The following is a 20,346-nucleotide window of genomic DNA, read 5'->3' on the forward strand; positions in this document are numbered from 1 at the left end:
TATTAGGCCCTGAGGGGCAGATGTATTAAGCCTGGAGAAGTGATAAAGCAGTGATAAGTGCAAGGTGATAACCCACCAGCCAATCAGCTCCAATATGTAAATTTACAGTTGGCAGCTGATTGCGTTATTACATTGTACTTATCACTGCTTTATCACTTCTCCAGGCTTAATACATCTGCCCCTTAGTGTGTTACATGAGTGAGAGGTAATGTTAATAGGTGACATAGGTTAGAGGTATAAAAAGTTTCCAATTTGTTGGGTGCTTCCTAAAATTCCAACATAACAACTGTGGCCATCCATAACACAATCCAGAAATAGGGCACTCTCCAATGATAGCAGCAGCAAGTTCATTACTTTATTGTCACCTCCCAGTGAATAACATTGGACAGAGCCCTATTCCTGGATTGTGTATTTATACAGGAGATGAGCGCCGGAAATTTTTCGGGTTTTGTGTTTTGGTTTTGGGTTCGGTTCCGCGGCCGTGTTTTGGGTTCGACCGCGTTTTGGCAAAACCTAACCGAATTTTTTTTGTCGGATTCGGGTGTGTTTTGGATTCGGGTGTTTTTTTCCAAAAAACCTAAAAAACAGCTTAAATCATAGAATTTGGGGGTCATTTTGATCCCAAAGTATTATTAACCTCAAAAACCATCATTTCCACTCATTTTCAGTCTATTCTGAATACCTCACACCTCACAATATTATTTTTAGTCCTAAAATTTGCACCGAGGTCGCTGGATGACTAAGCTAAGCGACCCTAGTGGCCGACACAAACACCTGGCCCATCTAGGAGTGGCACTGCAGTGTCACGCAGGATGTCCCTTCCAAAAAACCCTCCCCAAACAGCACATGACGCAAAGAAAAAAAGAGGCGCAATGAGGTAGCTGTGTGAGTAAGATAAGCGACCCTAGTGGCCGACACAAACACCGGGCCCATCTAGGAGTGGCACTGCAGTGTCACGCAGGATGTCCCTTCCAAAAAACCCTCCCCAAACAGCACATGACGCAAAGAAAAAAAGAGGCGCAATGAGGTAGCTGTGTGAGTAAGATAAGCGACCCTAGTGGCCGACACAAACACCGGGCCCATCTAGGAGTGGCACTGCAGTGTCACGCAGGATGGCCCTTCCAAAAAACACTCCCCAAACAGCACATGACGCAAAGAAAAATGAAAGAAAAAAGAGGTGCAAGATGGAATTGTCCTTGGGCCCTCCCACCCACCCTTATGTTGTATAAACAGGACATGCACACTTTAACCAACCCATCATTTCAGTGACAGGGTCTGCCACACGACTGTGACTGATATGACGGGTTGGTTTGGACCCCCACCAAAAAAGAAGCAATTAATCTCTCCTTGCACAAACTGGCTCTACAGAGGCAAGATGTCCACCTCATCATCACCCTCCGATATATCACCGTGTACATCCCCCTCCTCACAGATTATCAATTCGTCCCCACTGGAATCCACCATCTCAGCTCCCTGTGTACTTTGTGGAGGCAATTGCTGCTGGTCAATGTCTCCGCGGAGGAATTGATTATAATTCATTTTAATGAACATCATCTTCTCCACATTTTCTGGATGTAACCTCGTACGCCGATTGCTGACAAGGTGAGCGGCGGCACTAAACACTCTTTCGGAGTACACACTTGTGGGAGGGCAACTTAGGTAGAATAAAGCCAGTTTGTGCAAGGGCCTCCAAATTGCCTCTTTTTCCTGCCAGTATAAGTACGGACTGTGTGACGTGCCTACTTGGATGCGGTCACTCATATAATCCTCCACCATTCTTTCAATGTTGAGAGAATCATATGCAGTGACAGTAGACGACATGTCCGTAATCGTTGTCAGGTCCTTCAGTCCGGACCAGATGTCAGCATCAGCAGTCGCTCCAGACTGCCCTGCATCACCACCAGCGGGTGGGCTCGGAATTCTGAGCCTTTTCCTCGCACCCCCAGTTGCGGGAGAATGTGAAGGAGGAGATGTTGACAGGTCGCGTTCCGCTTGACTTGACAATTTTCTCACCAGCAGGTCTTTCAACCCCAGCAGACTTGTGTCTGCCGGAAAGAGAGATCCAAGGTAGGCTTTAAATCTAGGATCGAGCACGGTGGCCAAAATGTAGTGCTCTGATTTCAACAGATTGACCACCCGTGAATCCTTGTTAAGCGAATTAAGGGCTCCATCCACAAGTCCCACATGCCTAGCGGAATCGCTCCGTGTTAGCTCCTCCTTCAATGTCTCCAGCTTCTTCTGCAAAAGCCTGATGAGGGGAATGACCTGACTCAGGCTGGCAGTGTCTGAACTGACTTCACGTGTGGCAAGTTCAAAGGGCATCAGAACCTTGCACAACGTTGAAATCATTCTCCACTGCGCTTGAGACAGGTGCATTCCACCTCCTATATCGTGCTCCATTGTATAGGCTTGAATGGCCTTTTGCTGCTCCTCCAACCTCTGAAGCATATAGAGGGTTGAATTCCACCTCGTTACCACTTCTTGCTTCAGATGATGGCAGGGCAGGTTCAGTAGTTTTTGGTGGTGCTCCAGTCTTCTGTACGTGGTGCCTGTACGCCGAAAGTGTCCCGCAATTCTTCTGGCCACCGACAGCATCTCTTGCACGCCTCTGTCGTTTTTTAAAAAATTCTGCACCACCAAATTCAAGGTATGTGCAAAACATGGGACGTGCTGGAATTTGCCCATATTTAATGCACACACAATATTGCTGGCGTTGTCCGATGCCACAAATCCACAGGAGAGTCCAATTGGGGTAAGCCATTCCGCGATGATCTTCCTCAGTTGCCGTAAGAGGTTTTCAGCTGTGTGCGTATTCTGGAAACCGGTGATACAAAGCGTAGCCTGCCTAGGAAAGAGTTGGCGTTTGCGAGATGCTGCTACTGGTGCCGCCGCTGCTGTTCTTGCGGCGGGAGTCCATACATCTACCCAGTGGGCTGTCACAGTCATATAGTCCTGACCCTGCCCTGCTCCACTTGTCCACATGTCCGTGGTTAAGTGGACATTGGGTACAACTGCATTTTTTAGGACACTGGTGAGTCTCTTTTTCTGACGTCCGTGTACATTCTCGGTATCGCCTGCCTAGAGAAGTGGAACCTAGATGGTATTTGGTAACGGGGGCACACTGCCTCAATAAATTGTCTAGTTCCCTGTGAACTAACGGCGGATACCGGACGCACGTCTAACACCAACATAGTTGTCAAGGCCTCAGTTATCCGCTTTGCAGCAGGATGACTGCTGTGATATTTCATCTTCCTCGCAAAGGACTGTTGAACAGTCAATTGCTTACTGGAAGTAGTACAAGTGGGCTTACGACTTCCCCTCTGGGATGACCATCGACTCCCAGCAGCAACAACAGCAGCGCCAGCAGCAGTAGGCGTTACACGCAAGGATGCATCGGAGGAATCCCAGGCAGGAGAGGAATCATCAGAATTGCCAGTGACATGGCCTGCAGGACTATTGGCATTCCTGGGGAAGGAGGAAATTGACACTGAGGGAGTTGGTGGGGTGGTTTGCGTGAGCTTGGTTACAAGAGGAAGGGATTTACTGGTCAGTGGACTGCTTCCGCTGTCGCCCAAAGTTTTTGAACTTGTCACTGACTTATTATGAATGCGCTACAGGTGACGTATAAGGGAGGATGTTCCGAGGTGGTTAACGTCCTTACCCCTACTTATTACAGCTTGACAAAGGCAACACACGGCTTGACACCTGTTGTCCGCATTTCTGTTGAAATACTTCCACACCGAAGAGCTGATTTTTTTGGTATTTTCACCAGGCATGTCAGTGGCCATATTCCTCCCACGGACAACAGGTGTCTCCCCGGGTGCCTGACTTAAACAAACCACCTCACCATCAGAATCCTCCTGGTCAATTTCCTCCCCAGCGCCAGCAACACCCATATCCTCCTCATCCTGGTGTACTTCAACACTGACATCTTCAATCTGACTATCAGGAACTGGACTGCGGGTGCTCCTTCCAGCACTTGCAGGGGGCGTGCAAATGGTGGAAGGCGCATGCTCTTCACGTCCAGTGTTGGGAAGGTCAGGCATCGCAACTGACACAATTGGACTCTCCTTGTGGATTTGGGATTTCGAAGAACGCACAGTTCTTTGCGGTGCTACTGCTTTTGCCAGCTTGAGTCTTTTCATTTTTCTAGCGAGAGGCTGAGTGCTTCCATCCTCATGTGAAGCTGAACCACTAGCCATGAACATAGGCCAGGGCCTCAGCCGTTCCTTGCCACTCCGTGTGGTAAATGGCATATTGGCAAGTTTGCGCTTCTCCTCCGACAATTTTCTTTTAGGTTTTGGAGTCCTTTTTTTACTGATATTTGGTGTTTTGGATTTGACATGCTCTGTACTATGACATTGGGCATCGGCCTTGGCAGACGACGTTGCTGGCATTTCATCGTCTCGGCCATGACTAGTGGCAGCAGCTTCAGCACGAGGTGGAAGTGGATCTTGATCTTTCCCTAATTTTGGAACCTCAACATTTTTGTTCTCCATATTTTAATAGGCACAACTAAAAGGCACCTCAGGTAAACAATGGAGATGGATGGATACTAGTATACAATTATGGATGGACTGCCGAGTGCCGACACAGAGGTAGCTACAGCCGTGGACTACCGTACTGTGTCTGCTGCTAATATAGACTGGTTGATAATGAGATGTAGTATGTATAAAGAAGAAAGAAAAAAAAAACCACGGGTAGGTGGTATACAATTATGGATGGACTGCCGAGTGCCGACACAGAGGTAGCTACAGCCGTGGACTACCGTACTGTGTCTGCTGCTAATATAGACTGGTTGATAATGAGATGTAGTATGTATAAAGAAGAAAGAAAAAAAAAAACACGGGTAGGTGGTATACAATTATGGATGGACTGCCGAGTGCCGACACAGAGGTAGCTACAGCCGTGGACTACCGTACTGTGTCTGCTGCTAATATAGACTGGATGATAATGAGATGTAGTATGTATAAAGAAGAAAGAAAAAAAAACCACGGGTAGGTGGTATACAATTATGGATGGACTGCCGAGTGCCGACACAGAGGTAGCTACAGCCGTGGACTACCGTACTGTGTCTGCTGCTAATATAGACTGGATGATAATGAGATGTAGTATGTATAAAGAAGAAAGAAAAAAAAACCACGGGTAGGCGGTATACAATTATGGATGGACTGCCGAGTGCCGACACAGAGGTAGCTACAGCCGTGCACTACCGTACTGTGTCTGCTGCTAATATAGACTGGTTGATAATGAGATGTAGTATGTATAAAGAAGAAAGAAAAAAAAAACCACGGGTAGGTGGTATACAATTATGGATGGACTGCCGAGTGCCGACACAGAGGTAGCTACAGCCGTGGACTACCGTACTGTGTCTGCTGCTAATATAGACTGGATGATAATGAGATGTAGTATGTATAAAGAAGAAAGAAAAAAAAAACCACGGGTAGGTGGTGGTATACAATTATGGATGGACTGCCGAGTGCCGACACAGAGATAGCTACAGCCGTGGACTACCGTACTGTACTGTGTCTGCTGCTAATATAGACTGGATGATAATGAGATGTAGTATGTATAAAGAAGAAAGAAAAAAAAAACCACGGGTAGGTGGTATACAATTATGGATGGACTGCCGAGTGCCGACACAGAGGTAGCTACAGCCGTGAACTACCGTACTGTGTCTGCTGCTAGTATAGACTGGATGATAAATAATGATATAAAAAATATATATATATCACTACTGCAGCCGGACAGGTATATATTATATAATGACGGACCTGCTGGACACTGTCTGTCAGCAGAATGAGTTTTTTATAGAATAAAAAAACACCACACAAGTCACACGACGAGTGTTTAACTTTTTCAGGCAGACAATCACAATATACTGGTGGTCAGTGTGGTCAGGTCACTGGTCAGTCACACTGGCAGTGGCACTCTGGCAGCAAAAGTGTGCACTGTTTAATATGTACTCCTGGCTCCTGCTATAACCTATAACTGCTCCCCAGTCTCCCCCACAATTAAGCTGTGTGAGCACAGTCAGATATTATACATAGATGATGCAGCACACTGGGCTGAGCACAGATATGGTATGTGACTGAGTCACTGTGTATCGTTTTTTTCAGGCAGAGAACGGATTATATTAAATAATAATAAAACTGCACTGGTGGTCTCACTGGTCAGTCACTAGTATAACTAACTAACTACTATCAGCAAAATTCTGCACTCTCTGAGTACTCCTCCTAAGCTCCAGTAAATGAAGTGTCTCACTCTCACTCTCCTATCTATTTCTAAACGGAGAGGACGCCAGCCACGTCCTCTCCCTATCAATCTCAATGCACGTGTGAAAATGGCGGCGACGCGCGGCTCCTTATATAGAATCCGAGTCTCGCGATAGAATCCGAGCCTCGCGAGAATCCGACAGCGTGATGATGACGTTCGGGCGCGCTCGGGTTAACCGAGCAAGGCGGGAAGATCCGAGTCGCTCGGACCCGTGTAAAAAAACATGAAGTTCGGGCGGGTTCGGATTCAGAGGAACCGAACCCGCTCATCTCTAATATACATATATTAAATCTAAGCTATTTGTTAACCATTATATACAAACTAGCCTATTGCTTCTAGGTGGTGATGTAGAATAACAGAAGAGAACAAAGTGAACAGATTTTTGGAAAGCATTTTAAAATATAAGCACTTAGCTGACCCAAAATATAGGTTTTGGCAGAAAATAAAGTGTGTCTCATTTCATTTTCATATTTTGAAAGTACATTTTATTTCATATACTAAAGATAATTATCTGGGATTTCTGCACCTTTTAACTTGACATTTGAAAATCGTATCTCTCTTTAATTCGCACTTTTGGGTCCTACTTTTCCTTCATTTATTTTTTAGCTACTTTTCAGTGATTGGATTTATACCATAAAGAACTAGATTAATAATATTCTGTGCAATACAGCCTCATTCACATTATAGAACATATTTAAGGGAACATAGAAAATTCACATCTGAGCAATAACACATTTCACATCTCCTTTTCAGATGGGAAATTTGGAGCTTACATGCAAGTAACCATACAGAACGATGGTCCAGTCACCATAGAGTTGGAGCCGCCGGTGTCATCGATGGACCCAAAGCATGTAAGTTACTCATGTCTACGTTACAACGTACATCTAATCATCAAGGTTACTTGAAGGGCAACTGTCTTGATGCTCTATTTGACCATGAATAAATGTATGAACTATATGACCGCCAGGCTATTTACATTGTATATGTTCCTGCTGTCTCCCCATCACCTCTATTCTTCCCCCTGTATTCCTCCCATCTCCCCATAGTTTTCCTGCCCCCTTCTATTCCTCCTGCTTCCCCTAATTCTTCCCCATATTCCACAAACCTTCCTCCCATTGCTATTGTCTCTCCCTATGCTTCCTCCTAGTTCCTCCTAGTTCATCATGTATATCACTGACCCCCCCCCCCCCTTATTCGTCCTGTTCTCCCATTCCCCTATTCTCCTCCTTATCCTGAATCTTTGTTTCCTTTTCTATCTTTGTCGCCCACACTCTCTATCACCATGCACACTTTCTCCACACCTCTTTTTCTCCGCTCTTAAATTGAGATAGTGCTTGGGCTAGGAACATTTTATTTTCAAGAAGCAGGTGGAGGCAAGATGGAAAGAGGGGAGGGGCAGGCCCACTATATGTAGATCTGAAGAAACATGTGAGGTGTGGAGGAGGCAGGTGGGGTAGGCACAATCATACAGTGGCTACCAGCTTAGGGAGGTGGGGCACGCGTCACCATGTGGGCATGCGGTGTGCATTATTGGCAGTATGTGACTTGATATTATGTGCAAGTTAAATGTCCTCGTCTTGCCCATACGGAGGTAGTGCGGGGATAGGAGGTGAGTGTTTGAGGTAACTGGGATGGTATGGTCTCTCTGTCAGTCTAGACGCATTAAAAGCTCTGAGGGTTAACGGGGCTTCTGGTCATTTCTGTTGCTAGACTGACAAGACCAGCATTGTATAATACTAAAATGTTTGTCTTGTTATTTGCTATCTCTCGATGTCACCGCTACCTGTATCTCTCTCTGTCAAGCCCCTCTGTGCTATCTCTGCCCCCTCCACCCATCTCCCTCTAATCTCTGTCCTCCTCCACCCATCTCCCTCTGATCTCTGTCCCCCTTTAGGCAGGGGTGGGAGTGGTTTGTGGGTGGTGCTGTTGCAGTAAGGAGGCCTGAGACACGGCAGCAGAGGGGGTGCAGCAGGTAGAATTGGGGGCAGGGCAAAGCCGCAAGTCCTACACTTTCATTCAGAATTATGAAAACCTGGCAACTGCTAACACAGCGTTAAACTGAAAATATGATAGCTGGTTTAATGCTCACCTGCCACCTTACATATGGATTTTAATGGTGAGGTAGTCACCAATCATAGCTGCTGCAATACCATTAAGAAAACAGCTGACACAAGTTCAAATAAATGCATTTACTCAGGGGTGCATGAAAAGATGTGATCACAAACATGTTAGTGTAGGACTTGCAGAAAAATGGGGTCCCTTGACGTTGGGCTGAAAGCTTAAATGCATTGATCATTTCATGAACCAAAACCCCATATGTATTATGGTGGAGTGACTTTATTATGGTGAGTGCTGAGCTCTGTGTTTTTTTATTTATTAAAGCAATGTGGTCACATACCACTTTGCTCCCCAAACCTGGGAATGGCGAATGTGGTGGATTTCTGCCTTTGTGTGTGTGTGTATATAGAGTAGGCAAGGAGTAGCGGCAGTCAAATTAACTTGTAATGAAGCAAAGATAGCAAAGCTTGTAATGAAGCAAAGCTTGTGATATCGACATTTCGGAAATTACTCCGTCATTAGGATAAAGTGATAAACAGTTACTGTAAATTCCGAAACGTCGATATCACAAGGCTGTGCCTTTGCTTCATTACAAGTCCGTTTGTGTGCCGCTACTCCTTGCCTACTGTTCATTACACTGACCTGTGCACCGCTGCAGATTACTCGGCCTGTAACACGGAGTGACTGAATATCTGGAAAGAGTATATGTGTGTGTGTATGTATGTATATGTATATATATATATATGTATGTATGTATGTATGTATGTATGTGTGTGTATATATATATATATATATATATATATATATATATATATATATATATAATGTAAAATGTAATCGATTTTCAGTGCTGTTCAAGGTGCTGGCAATGGATGTAGATTATCCAGAGAAGCCACGTAGCAGCCAGACAGGATTATATAAATAGATTGGGAACTACTGAGACAGAGCATAACAATTTACGCAATCTACATTATAATTGCATTACAAGGGAGCGTCACTGGCTCATTTGGAAGCAGCAGACATGTCCTTGTATTACATCTATGACTGTGTTCCTTTCTTCTTGATTAGTTGATTGAGGTTTTGTATCCCGGCAATGAACACTGCTAATGAATATATCACTATGTCTATGTCCTGTCCTTGTCTCCTAAATGAAGAATTATGTATAACTATGGTTGAAGATAGGATGTTGATGTCTTTGTTTATGTATTAATATATGTGAATAAATCCAGAAATAATATTAGGAGCATCCCAGGTAATCTTGATTCTCTCTAATGTTTTATTTAATTTTTATGAAACGAACAACTACTCAATGGTTCCTCTGCCTCAGAAATATACAGTTCTTTGTTTTAGTCAATATTATTTAAATACAAATCTTTCAGTGTTTTTTGTTACTGTATAATCATTAATCTCTATATTTATGCAAAACGTTTTAATATACTTATGGTGTAAACATGCAGAAATTAAATTCATTTACAGTTTATAAGGTACTTTTTTTCTACCAGATTTTTTTTTTAACAATTAATACGTTTGTTCCAATTAAAAGTTGTAAAAGGTCTTGAGAAATGAAATCAATCTAGTGAAACGGTCTGTAGTTTCTTTTGTGCATTACAGTGGAACTTCCACCAGAGGGCAGTATCAGCACATGTTATCTTTTATATACTCCTCCTGGATCTCTCCCTCTATATTTTCCTGAATATAACAGTCTGTACAAGTTGAGTTACCTGAAAAATCTGTGTGTAATATGCAAATCTACATGACTTGTTCCAAAAATCTGGAAACGAAATGAATATGCCGGTCACATGCACACGGCCCAGTAACATCTGACATTGGCACATCGGCCCAATGACATTGTAAATGTGGCTAATTGGTTTTCTTATCAGAATCTAAACTGGCTTTGTTACGTGTCATAGAAAGACAAATTACATTATAATATGTTTATTTACTGTTAGACATTACTTATCAGAAGCAATTGCATTGTAATGTCCGATGGGTAATTTTCCGCAGTAAATCTCAGTGCATTTATATACCATATGACTGTGCAATGCAGTATAGGCTGACAGAGGAATGCTGTATCCTCACACAATAATCATACTTAAAATGCAATTTTCCTATGTTTTAAATAGCAAACATGAACTCCCTACAAAGATAGAGCAAACAGTGACACCTATATTTAACATATATAAACACAAGTGTTACTACAGGGGATTCTCAAAGTCAACAGTAGCCATGAAAAAATCTTCCTGGGAAGAATTATCTGTATATTTGTTACTTGTCCTTAATTTCCAGTGTCCATCGGCAGTATTATACTTTTGCCTTACAACATCTGAGTTTTCTCCAGGTATGTATGGACAGGATACAGACAGACTGTATCCTGATGGTTAGAATCCCGCCGGTTCCAACCAACAGGTACAGGGGGTTAGGATTCGGTACCAGGGGGAGGGTTAGAGTTAGGCTGTGTGGACGGGGGAGTTAGATAGGCTGTGGGGTAAGGTTAGGGTTAGGCAGCGGGAGGGTGAGTTAGAGTTAGGCTGCTGGATGGGTTAGGGTTAGGCTGTGGGAGGTGTGGGTTAAGATTATGGGTAGGTGTTTAACCACTTACCAGGATCCGATGGCATTTTGACAGTCAGGATGCCGCCATCACCATCCTGACCATCTGGATTTCGTACCCAACATGTCTGTACTGCTTTAGAATAAGTACAGTGAAGATTTCCTATACTTCAGCGTGATAACGTCTGCCTCCAGTCTCATGAGGACTTGTGATGACCTCAGAGGCTTAGGAGTGTTATCAGTATTGTTATGCGGAGTGGTTCATGTGCCAAACAGGGTACTAGATAAAATAATGCACTATCCCTGATAGTTGCTAAAATGATTTATTATTTGACTGATGATTCAGCCTTATAAGTCTTCTTCTTTTTTTTTTTTTTTTTTTTTTAGTTTTTCATTAAAAACTGTAAACTCTCCAGTTAAAAACCCATTTCAGGTAATTTATGAAGAGAATATTCCAAAATACTCACTTTTATTCTCATATAGTGAAGTCATTTCCTGGCTATTTATCTCAGACATCACTGCTAGCAATGCCCTGATCTCCTAAGACATACAGGTGAGGTGAAGGGAAACCCTCCTTCAATATTCTCGAAGACCACCTTTTAGACCACCTGGTAAATGGACTTTCTTTAACCTGACCTTTTTGTACTGCTAAATAGTTCTGCCCTGCCTCCTCTAAAGGCCTTTGCCCTCTTGCAAATAATTTTAAAACCTCAATATCAGATAACACAAACGTGGCAGAAGGCTCCAGCCTGTACTCTGCTTTGCAGCAGACCGTGACATTGTCAGGTCTTCTGCAAAGCAGAGTACCACCTGACCACCACAGGATCCCAGCCACCAACCGAGTGGGAATATAACCTGTGGAGAGCGAAGCGAGCCACTGGGTCCGAAGCGCAGGGAGCCCGCAAGGAGACTCGCTGCCTCGCTGTTGGGTTTCTGACAGATGGGATGCCGCTGTCGGTATACCGATAGCCGCCATTTTGTCTGGTGGTAACACGTATGTATTCCCATTGTCACATATTCAGGAAGCCAAGACAATCACCTTATTTACTGCTTCTGCACAGAAACAAGGTCACAGCTATTCTCTTTTTCTAATAACCAAATAGTCTGTTTTCTTCAGTACTGCCAAGGTTCTTTCTAGACAAGTCATTGATTTGACAGGGCTTCTGAATACCTAGTTCTGTCTCCAAATGGCTTAATGGACTGTAACTGGGGGGATCAACAGTACAAGTACAGTAAAAAATAATAATATCCCAGATAATTACCCTATTTTCGTGATTGCGACAGTGATAACATATACTGTAGGGCTGTGAACTTATCATGGGTTCTTTGTGTTTTCGACCTAAAACAGGTAATTTTGGTCTCTGATTGGATTGCCTGAAAAAAAGAAAATTGCGGTAAAGTCCCGTTTTTAGCGCCCGAAAAATCTGAGCTAATTGAATTCCCCCCTTAGACTTGCACTCTGTGCTCATTTAAACCAAACAGGACTCAAAACAATTCACTGATACTGTTGGGGTTGAATGGGATTTTTTTTTTTTAGTAAGGTGATAATGACAATGTCATCTGCCTCCGCATATAATGATCAAATAATCGAAAATAAGTAGTATGGCCCAATTGGGAACCAATCCAAACAATGGGTTGTCCCTTGTCTAGGAAAGTTTAAACTGAAATACTTTATTTTTAGTGATTAAAACTTCAGTGGCACATTATACACTTGGCTTATGGTATGTCTGCTCTAGCCTCTGCCACATGCCATCATTCAGCCATATGTAGAGGGAAAAATTCGTTTTATTCCAAAATAGCTCAAGCTTCAAATATTTCTGTGGCTCATTGGATTTTCTCATCTACTGTAGGTTATTTTGGAATAAAGCTACTCCTACAGCACCTTGGAGTCTCCCGGGAATTTGGGGAGAGTGGGCATGTACTGATTAAATAGTAAGACGCACCTTCATTTTTGTATCACATCTGTGCCACAATAGCTCTCATTTCACTCCAAGATAGCAGATTTATAGACAGAATTTACAACAAATTGACTCCATATAATATATATTACTTTAGTGTTTTTCATCAGTAGGTGTGAAATGTACTTCACAAAGTAATCAAAAGGATACTTTCCTATTCTCCTGATTGTCTGTTAGACTCCCTGGACAGTAGCCTACTTTCCCATGCCCCACCCAGATGGGCTTGATGCGTGATTTGTAGCATATTATGTCATGACTGCCCAGCCTTTAGGTGGGCGAGGGGCTGTGATGATATAAAAGGCATCTCCACCCCCTTCTTTCCGCAACTGCCCCCCCCCCCCCCCCCCATTTTTTCCTCATCAGGGATGACAGCAGTAAAAGTAAGCAGACCGATTGAAAGTAAAATACAGAAAAAAAATAACTAATACACATAATAGATAAGATGAAAATGCACTAAAAATGAAAAAAAATCTTTTGGTGTAAAACCTAGCACAAAGCTTTATTACTTGCATATAGTACATATTGAAAGTTATTTTAATACAACCACAGCAGGTTATCAACAGTTCACGCAGGTTACAGAAATAACGTATGTCTCTGGGCTGTATGGTTACTGAACTTGAAGTATATCTCTGCCTTGTACTTTTATTCATCTTTTGCATTTCATATATTTATTTATGGAAAATTAAGCAAACCAGGGGCTAAAATATTGCCCTACGCATAGTGAGGTGGTTAATTCAAGAATGATTGTAGGAAAAATGAAATTGTCCCTTTCATCAACACTGTTCTGTTGCTCAGCGATGCCGCTCAGCTTTGCATAATCCCCTTATTAATGTGCTTTAGTATGTAACCCATCTGCTTCTTTTAAAATACCTTGATCAAATGTCAGTCGTTACTGCTCCTCATTACAGCCACTTGAATGTCTGCATATTTTACATCTGTCATTGCATTTCTGTGTCATCTATCACTTTAACTATGCACTTTCAGTACAGGGAGTAAAGAGTTAAACGGAGTGGCACATTGTGCTTGTAATTTAGTAAATGTTCATGATCTTCCAAGTCTGCATTATTAATTCTGATTCCATGTCCTGGCAATGTGTATTTCTCACCTTTTTGTGAGCTGCATATAGAGGAAACAGTGGATTAATATTTGTTCAAATTTTAGTTCACAAGCCTAAAGTGCCTTTATACTATGTGATCTGGCATGGCTGGAATTTATTCAGAATTCCTATAAGTTATTTCCTGGAAAACGGTACTTGTGGGGCAGCTATTGTGTTTGCCTAGACTGTTTAAAAAGACAGCAAAGAGGAATGTTAATTATGTGGTCCAATTTTTTGTGTAAATCTACACATTCCAAATAAATATCATAGGATTACTTAGCACAATATAAAAGTTGTGGCAGTTTATTGCCCATTATTTTATATATTTTTTAAAGCTATTTCTAAAGCTGTGGTACCACTTTCTTTAACTAACCCATACCTCCCAACTGTCCCGATTTCAGCGGGACAGTCCCGCTATTGGGCCAGTGTCCTGCTGTCCCTTTTGCGGGTCGCAGTGTCCCGCAGGCAGTTGGGGGAGGCTTTGATCACCCGCTGCACTGCTCTGCAAGGCAGCCGGTGGTCACTAAATAGATGGCGTGTGCACGCGCATGGCATCTATTCAATGCTGGGAGGGGAGCAGGGGGCTGCCCAGCTGCTCGCGGAGCGCTGGCCCGCCCCCAAAATGCCGAAAATGGGTCCGTGGCGCTCAACCATTCCCAATTGATTGAGGCCATGCCCCTCCCATACTAAGCCACAATCCCTTTTCGAGTTGCACGCGGCTTCGCCGCGCAGGAGTCCCTCTTCCTCCCTCATCAAAGTTGGGAGGTATGACTAATCTAATCCACCCACTAGCCTGAACCGTTGTTTTTCCAAATTTTGCAAAAAATTGCCACAGAGAAGAAGGACTTGGAGGGTGTTGGAGAGGGGTGTTTTAGTACCTTTTCATAGATAAATTCCCATTCAAGTGGCATGGCCAAAACCAAAGTACTGTAGTGTTACAACCATTTTATTTCTCACATTTCAGACCGCAACATGCCCCTTTAAATTCCATCTGCACCACTTGAACCTTAAATGCCTCAAGAGCCCCCTCATGCCCCCATATTTTTTTATTAACCGTTTCTTATAAAGCGCAGCAAATTCCGTTGAGATTTACAATTGGAACAACATTAATAGAACAAAACTGGGTAAGAACAGACAGACATAGAGGTCTGAAGGCCCTGCTTACAAGTTTACAAGTTACAACCCATATATGCTTTAAAGTCCCTCCTAACCTCATCATCCAGCTCAGAGTTCCTTTTAGGTCAGCTTAGAGCCCCCCCATGCCCCTTTATTTAACACAGCACCACATAATGCTCCTTAATATGCCTCAGGGCCCTGTCATGAATTTATATGCCAGCCCACGGCCACTTATCATGTTTTATATGTCTCAGAGTCCCAACATATCCCTTTATATACCTCAGAACCTTCTCATGTGCTTATATACCAGGCCGAGTCCCTGATTCTCTTTTATATGCCTCAGAGCCACCCACATTCACCTATAAATGCCTCAGAGCTCCAAATGCCTATTTATATGCTTCAGAGCCCCCTAATGTACCTATAATTGCCTCAGAGCCCCCTCATGCCCTTATATGCTATTCCAGAGCCTCCTAATGCTCCTATCTGTCAGCCCAGAACCCTCTAATGCCACTTTACATGCCACAATGCCCAATCATACCCCTATATGATTTACGGACCTGACATGCCTTATGTGCAAGCTCAGAGCCCCTCATGCCCCTTCAAATGCCTTAGAGCCCCTTCATGACCCTATATATGTCTCAGAGCCTCTTCATGCCCCTATATATGCCTCAGAGCATCCTTATTACCCTACACATGCCTTATAGCCTCCTCATGTCCTTATATGCCAGGTTAGGCCAGAGCCCCATATGTCCTTAGCTTGGCTTACCTGCAATGATTCACCACTTTCCAAAATGTGTCCGGCTCCAGATTTGATTGCAGATTGGTTGTCCCCTAGCTGTGGCAACAATTCAAATCCTCAACTTATGGTGCTCACCATGACATTGACTTTTCTGCCATACACATTGACTCTTGTCATACCCACCTGAATACTCAGAGAAGGTGGGCTGGAGCAGCAGAGCGGGCTCATTGACAGTCACATCACCAGTGCCACTGTAGGATTTCTGAACGCTACTCACTTTGGATTAGGCAGCCTCCGGGCTCTGTATTCAGATACTGCTTTCCGGACTGTCCAGAGAAATCCTGGACTGGGAAGGGGAGTAATTGGAAGCCACCATTAAGGGTTAGCGTTCTGAGAGCTCAGTAGATCTTGATAGGTATTTACCAAGGACGTGCGGTGAGCTAAAAGGCTAAGGAGGCACTAGCTAGCACCAGAGCCAGATTTACACACAAAATATGAGCCAAAGGGTACATGTGGGCATTATACACAGGTGCAGCAGTATAAACTCCTGGAAATTTGGTGAGTTTTGATCAGAGATGTGCGGAAAAGATAATCAGGTGAGGCACTGCCTCATCTGCCATAGACTTTTTTACTCCAGAGTTTTGTCTATAAAAATGATTAGAATAATGCAAAGAAGATATGTAAAACATATTCTTTGTATTTTTCATATACTTTATACAGTCAAAACTCTGGTACAAACGTAAGTATGACAGGAAAGGCTCTGCCTCACCAGCCTCACCCCACCGCACGTCACTGGTATTTACACTGTCAAACATCTCTATATATTTATCAATGCATATGTCATTGTTAAATTTGCATTTTAAAAATTGTCTGAATTGTACTAGCAGACCTATATTTCAGAACGAGTCTGTGTTATATGCCTTGAATTTTTGTAGAAAACAGGTGGTTCCCTATGTATAACCAAGAAATCTATATACCAACGTATGTGTATATATATTTATAGTGCTGGTTTCACACACAGATGTCATTAAGCTGCATCTGTGTGAAACCAGCACTATAAATGACAGGCTTCACGCCGAGCAGGCCAGCCTCCTGACGAAGCTACATGCGAAAATAGTAGAGACGTGGCTTGCTAGACGTACCCGCCTCCGAGCTGACCACTGGTCTGTGCCTTATGCCTGTGTTGGTGCCCCGACGATCCATGGCGTTGTCCCGTAAGCCGCTGGCGCAGTGTGAGGTTGCGGTTCCAAGTGCAGCACAGCTCTTACCAGCAGGGAGAGATTGGAGCTTTCATTTTGTATACATCATGTGGTTACCAGTCCACACGGGTGAGAACCCGGTACGAGTCTCATTCATTTAATGTGGATTCCATGTCACAGTGATCCTGTGTTAATGTGGATCCTTTGTTAAAGGGATTTTATTTGTTTTAAATAAAAGTGATTTGCACTATGTGCTCCCCCTCCTTTTGTTTCAGAGTCCAGAGTTTCTACAGGAGGGGTGCAGCGTTTTTTTGAAGGGCTATAAACCCAGTGCTATATCCCAGAGTGTTGACGACCTTGAGGATTCTTTTCCATTTTCTAAGTGGAAACTGAAGAAAGGGGGTCAGTCTGAGTTGATCACTCTCTAGCAACTTTTTATAGCACTGCGATCAGATAGTCGCCGCCTATGGGGGGAGTGTATTTTCGCTTTGCAGCCGAGCGGTACAAAAACAGTTTGTGCAGTTTTTGAGAAGCTCTGGACTTACTCAGCCGCTGCGATCACTCCAGTCTTTTTGGTCCCAGAATTGACGTCAGACACCCGCCCTGCAAACGCTTGGACACGCCTGCGTTTTCCCAAACACTCCCAGAAAATGGTCAGTTGACACCCAGATATAACATGTGCAGAGAGAGTTAGATTTGGGTGCGGTGTGTTCAAACTGAAATCTGAATTGCAGTGTAAAAATAAAGCAGACCGTATTTACAGTGCACAGAAACAAAATAACCCACCCAAATCTAACTCTCTGCAAATGTTATATCTGCCACCCTCCCCCCGCACTGCACATGGATTTGCTCAACTGCTAACAAATTTGCTGCTACGATCAGGTCTGAATTAACCCCATGGTTTTGCCCATTAGTTAACAAATTTTCTGCTGCGATCAGATCTGAATTAGGGGGCTAATTCAGACCTGATCGCTGCTGTGCGAAAACGCACAGCAGCGATCAGGTCTGAACTGCGCATGCGCCAGCGCCGCAGTGCACTGGTGCATGCCAGACAGCAGACGGCTGTCTTAGCCCTGCGATCGCCTCTGCCTGATTAACAGGCAGAGGCGGGCTGGCGGCATTCGGCCGCCGTTCCCTACTACATGTATACACAGTCGTCATAATAATAATAATAATAATAATTAGGCCCTGGATTTTTAGATTCTAAAAAACTAAATTGAGACTTTTTCAATCCATATTTTAGTATTTGTAAGTTTTAAAAATGTTAAACAACTACGAATCATATCATTATGTTTGAAACACTGCCTTTAACACAGATGCATCCTGCTACTTTCTTGCAACGTTTGCTCCTGCAATGCACTGTGTCGTGGAAGGCTGCAATCTATTTGTACTCTTGTGAATCTCAGGAGCCTGCAGTCCCGCTGCGTACGCTACGCAGCAAAGCTGTAACAGGACACATCTGTATATACAGTATGAATTACATATGTAAACTACTCATTCAACACATTTCCACAGTACATTTTATATAGTTTCAACTTAAGTAACAGAATTAGGTATTTTTAGGTTCTAACAGTACCTAAAATGACCTATTTCGACTGTTAGAACCTAAAATGATCTAATCTGCGTTTAAGTACCTAAAATGACTTGTTTTAAGTAACACCCAGATTAGGTCATTTTAGGTCCTGTAGAAATTAAGCATATTATTCCATGCAGGGCCGTAACTAGGTGTGGGCAGATGGTGCTTTGCCCACAGCGCATTTGCCCTGTGGGCGCACCACCTACATCCACCCTTATTAGCCGGTCACCTTTGTGATGGCTGCGCTGGGCGATCTAGGCAACAGTAGCCACCACTGCACGCTGTGTGTGTGCATGCACAGCTCAAACCCCGCTCTCGTGACGTCACCGTTTGGCGCTTCCAGCGCATTGGCTGAGTCCGGCGTCCGGCACTCTCATTGCTGCTTCCGTGGTGCGCACTGCCTGTGCCAGGGAGAGGAGGGGGAGTCGCACTGTAACGGGTCTCGGGTAAGATGTCAGCACCGCGGCACATAGCTGCAGTCTGTGAATCTGCTTCGGGGGTAGCGCTAGGGGAACCTGGGGCTATTGTCGCTTGTTCTGCTGGTGTCCTGTTTTTTTCCTCATACATTGTGCGCTGGGGGGGCTGGGTGGTGCTCATAGTACATTGCTGCTCCTATGCTTTGATCAGCTGGTACCTGCACCTATTGAGGAACTGCCAGCCATAGCTCCCATAGAGATAGAGTGACTGGCAGCGATAGTCAGGGCCGTAACTAGGTGTGGGCAGGTGGTGCTTTGCCGACAGCACATTTGCCCTGTGGGCATGTAGAGCTGTGTATAAGGGGCACTACTGTGTTATAATGTGACTAACAGAAACTACTGTGCAGTGTACTATGAATTCAAAGTATTATGTGGCCATGCCTCTTCCCCGTGAAGCCAAACCTCTATTTTTTTGGAACGCGCAAATAAAAAGGAGGGTAGGGGCACCAATTCACTTTCCGGAACAGGGCACCAAAATGTCTAGTTACGGCACTGATTCCATGGTTCATAAAACATGAAAGGAAACTGAAATTTTCAGTGTAATGGTAAAGGATTAGAATAGGTTAAAATCTAAGAATCCTGGGCTTAATTATTACTATTATTGCTTATATCTATATTCCCTAGTACATGTAAACACAGTCATACACACTAGGGTTAATTTTTTTGTTGGGAGTCAGTTGACCTACAAGTATATTTTTGGATTGTGGTGGTACCTGGAGGAATCCCACACAAGCACGGCGAGAAAATACAAACTCCACACAGTTAGGGTCGTGGTGGGAGTTGAATCCATGACCTCAGTGCTGGGAGGCAGTAATACTAACCATTACACCATGTGTGTTGTTATACGTAGACTACTGTATGTACCTACATATTGCAAAGAATAAGTAATAATTCATCTCAGTGGCCCTTGCAATATGTCACAAACTTGGCCTAGAAAACCAGTTTATGCACTAAGAGATGGTGCTTTATAGCAAGTCATCATTCACTTGTCCAGCAGGAAAGGTTTTCCAGTAGTACTTTGCATTGTAGAGCCGGCACATGGGCACTGCCGTCTTACTCTGATTCAGCTGACCGTGATCCCTCCAGTCCAGCTTTAATGCACATGACTGCTGCTGCCAATCAGCAGTCAGGACTCTCTAGTTAAATCCCTCCAGGTGTATCATCCATTGCAAAATTAAAGGAGCACGTTTCTGCAACACAATAATCTAAAAACAATGGGGGATATTCAATTGTTTGCAAAGTCAGTTGGGTGTCTGTTTTCTCCTATCTAATAGATAGGAAAAAAACAGACATCCAACCGACTTT

The 20,346-nt window shown here is 43.7% G+C and overlaps 1 protein-coding gene across 6 annotated transcripts in view; it reads left to right on the forward strand.

The window, feature by feature from the left end:
- The window catches only part of DTD1 (D-aminoacyl-tRNA deacylase 1), a 404,975-nt gene that overhangs the window by 77,571 nt on the left and 307,058 nt on the right, over positions 1-20,346 (forward strand). For all 6 annotated transcript variants that reach the window (XM_063918157.1, XM_063918162.1, XM_063918156.1 and 3 more), the window contains one exon: positions 7,030-7,127. In XM_063918157.1, the coding sequence (XP_063774227.1) occupies positions 7,030-7,127 (98 nt within the window). The remainder of the gene's footprint in view (positions 1-7,029; positions 7,128-20,346) is intronic.

This window comes from Pseudophryne corroboree, chromosome 4 (genome assembly GCF_028390025.1).
Source record: "Pseudophryne corroboree isolate aPseCor3 chromosome 4, aPseCor3.hap2, whole genome shotgun sequence".
Classification (NCBI taxonomy): domain Eukaryota; kingdom Metazoa; phylum Chordata; class Amphibia; order Anura; family Myobatrachidae; genus Pseudophryne; species Pseudophryne corroboree.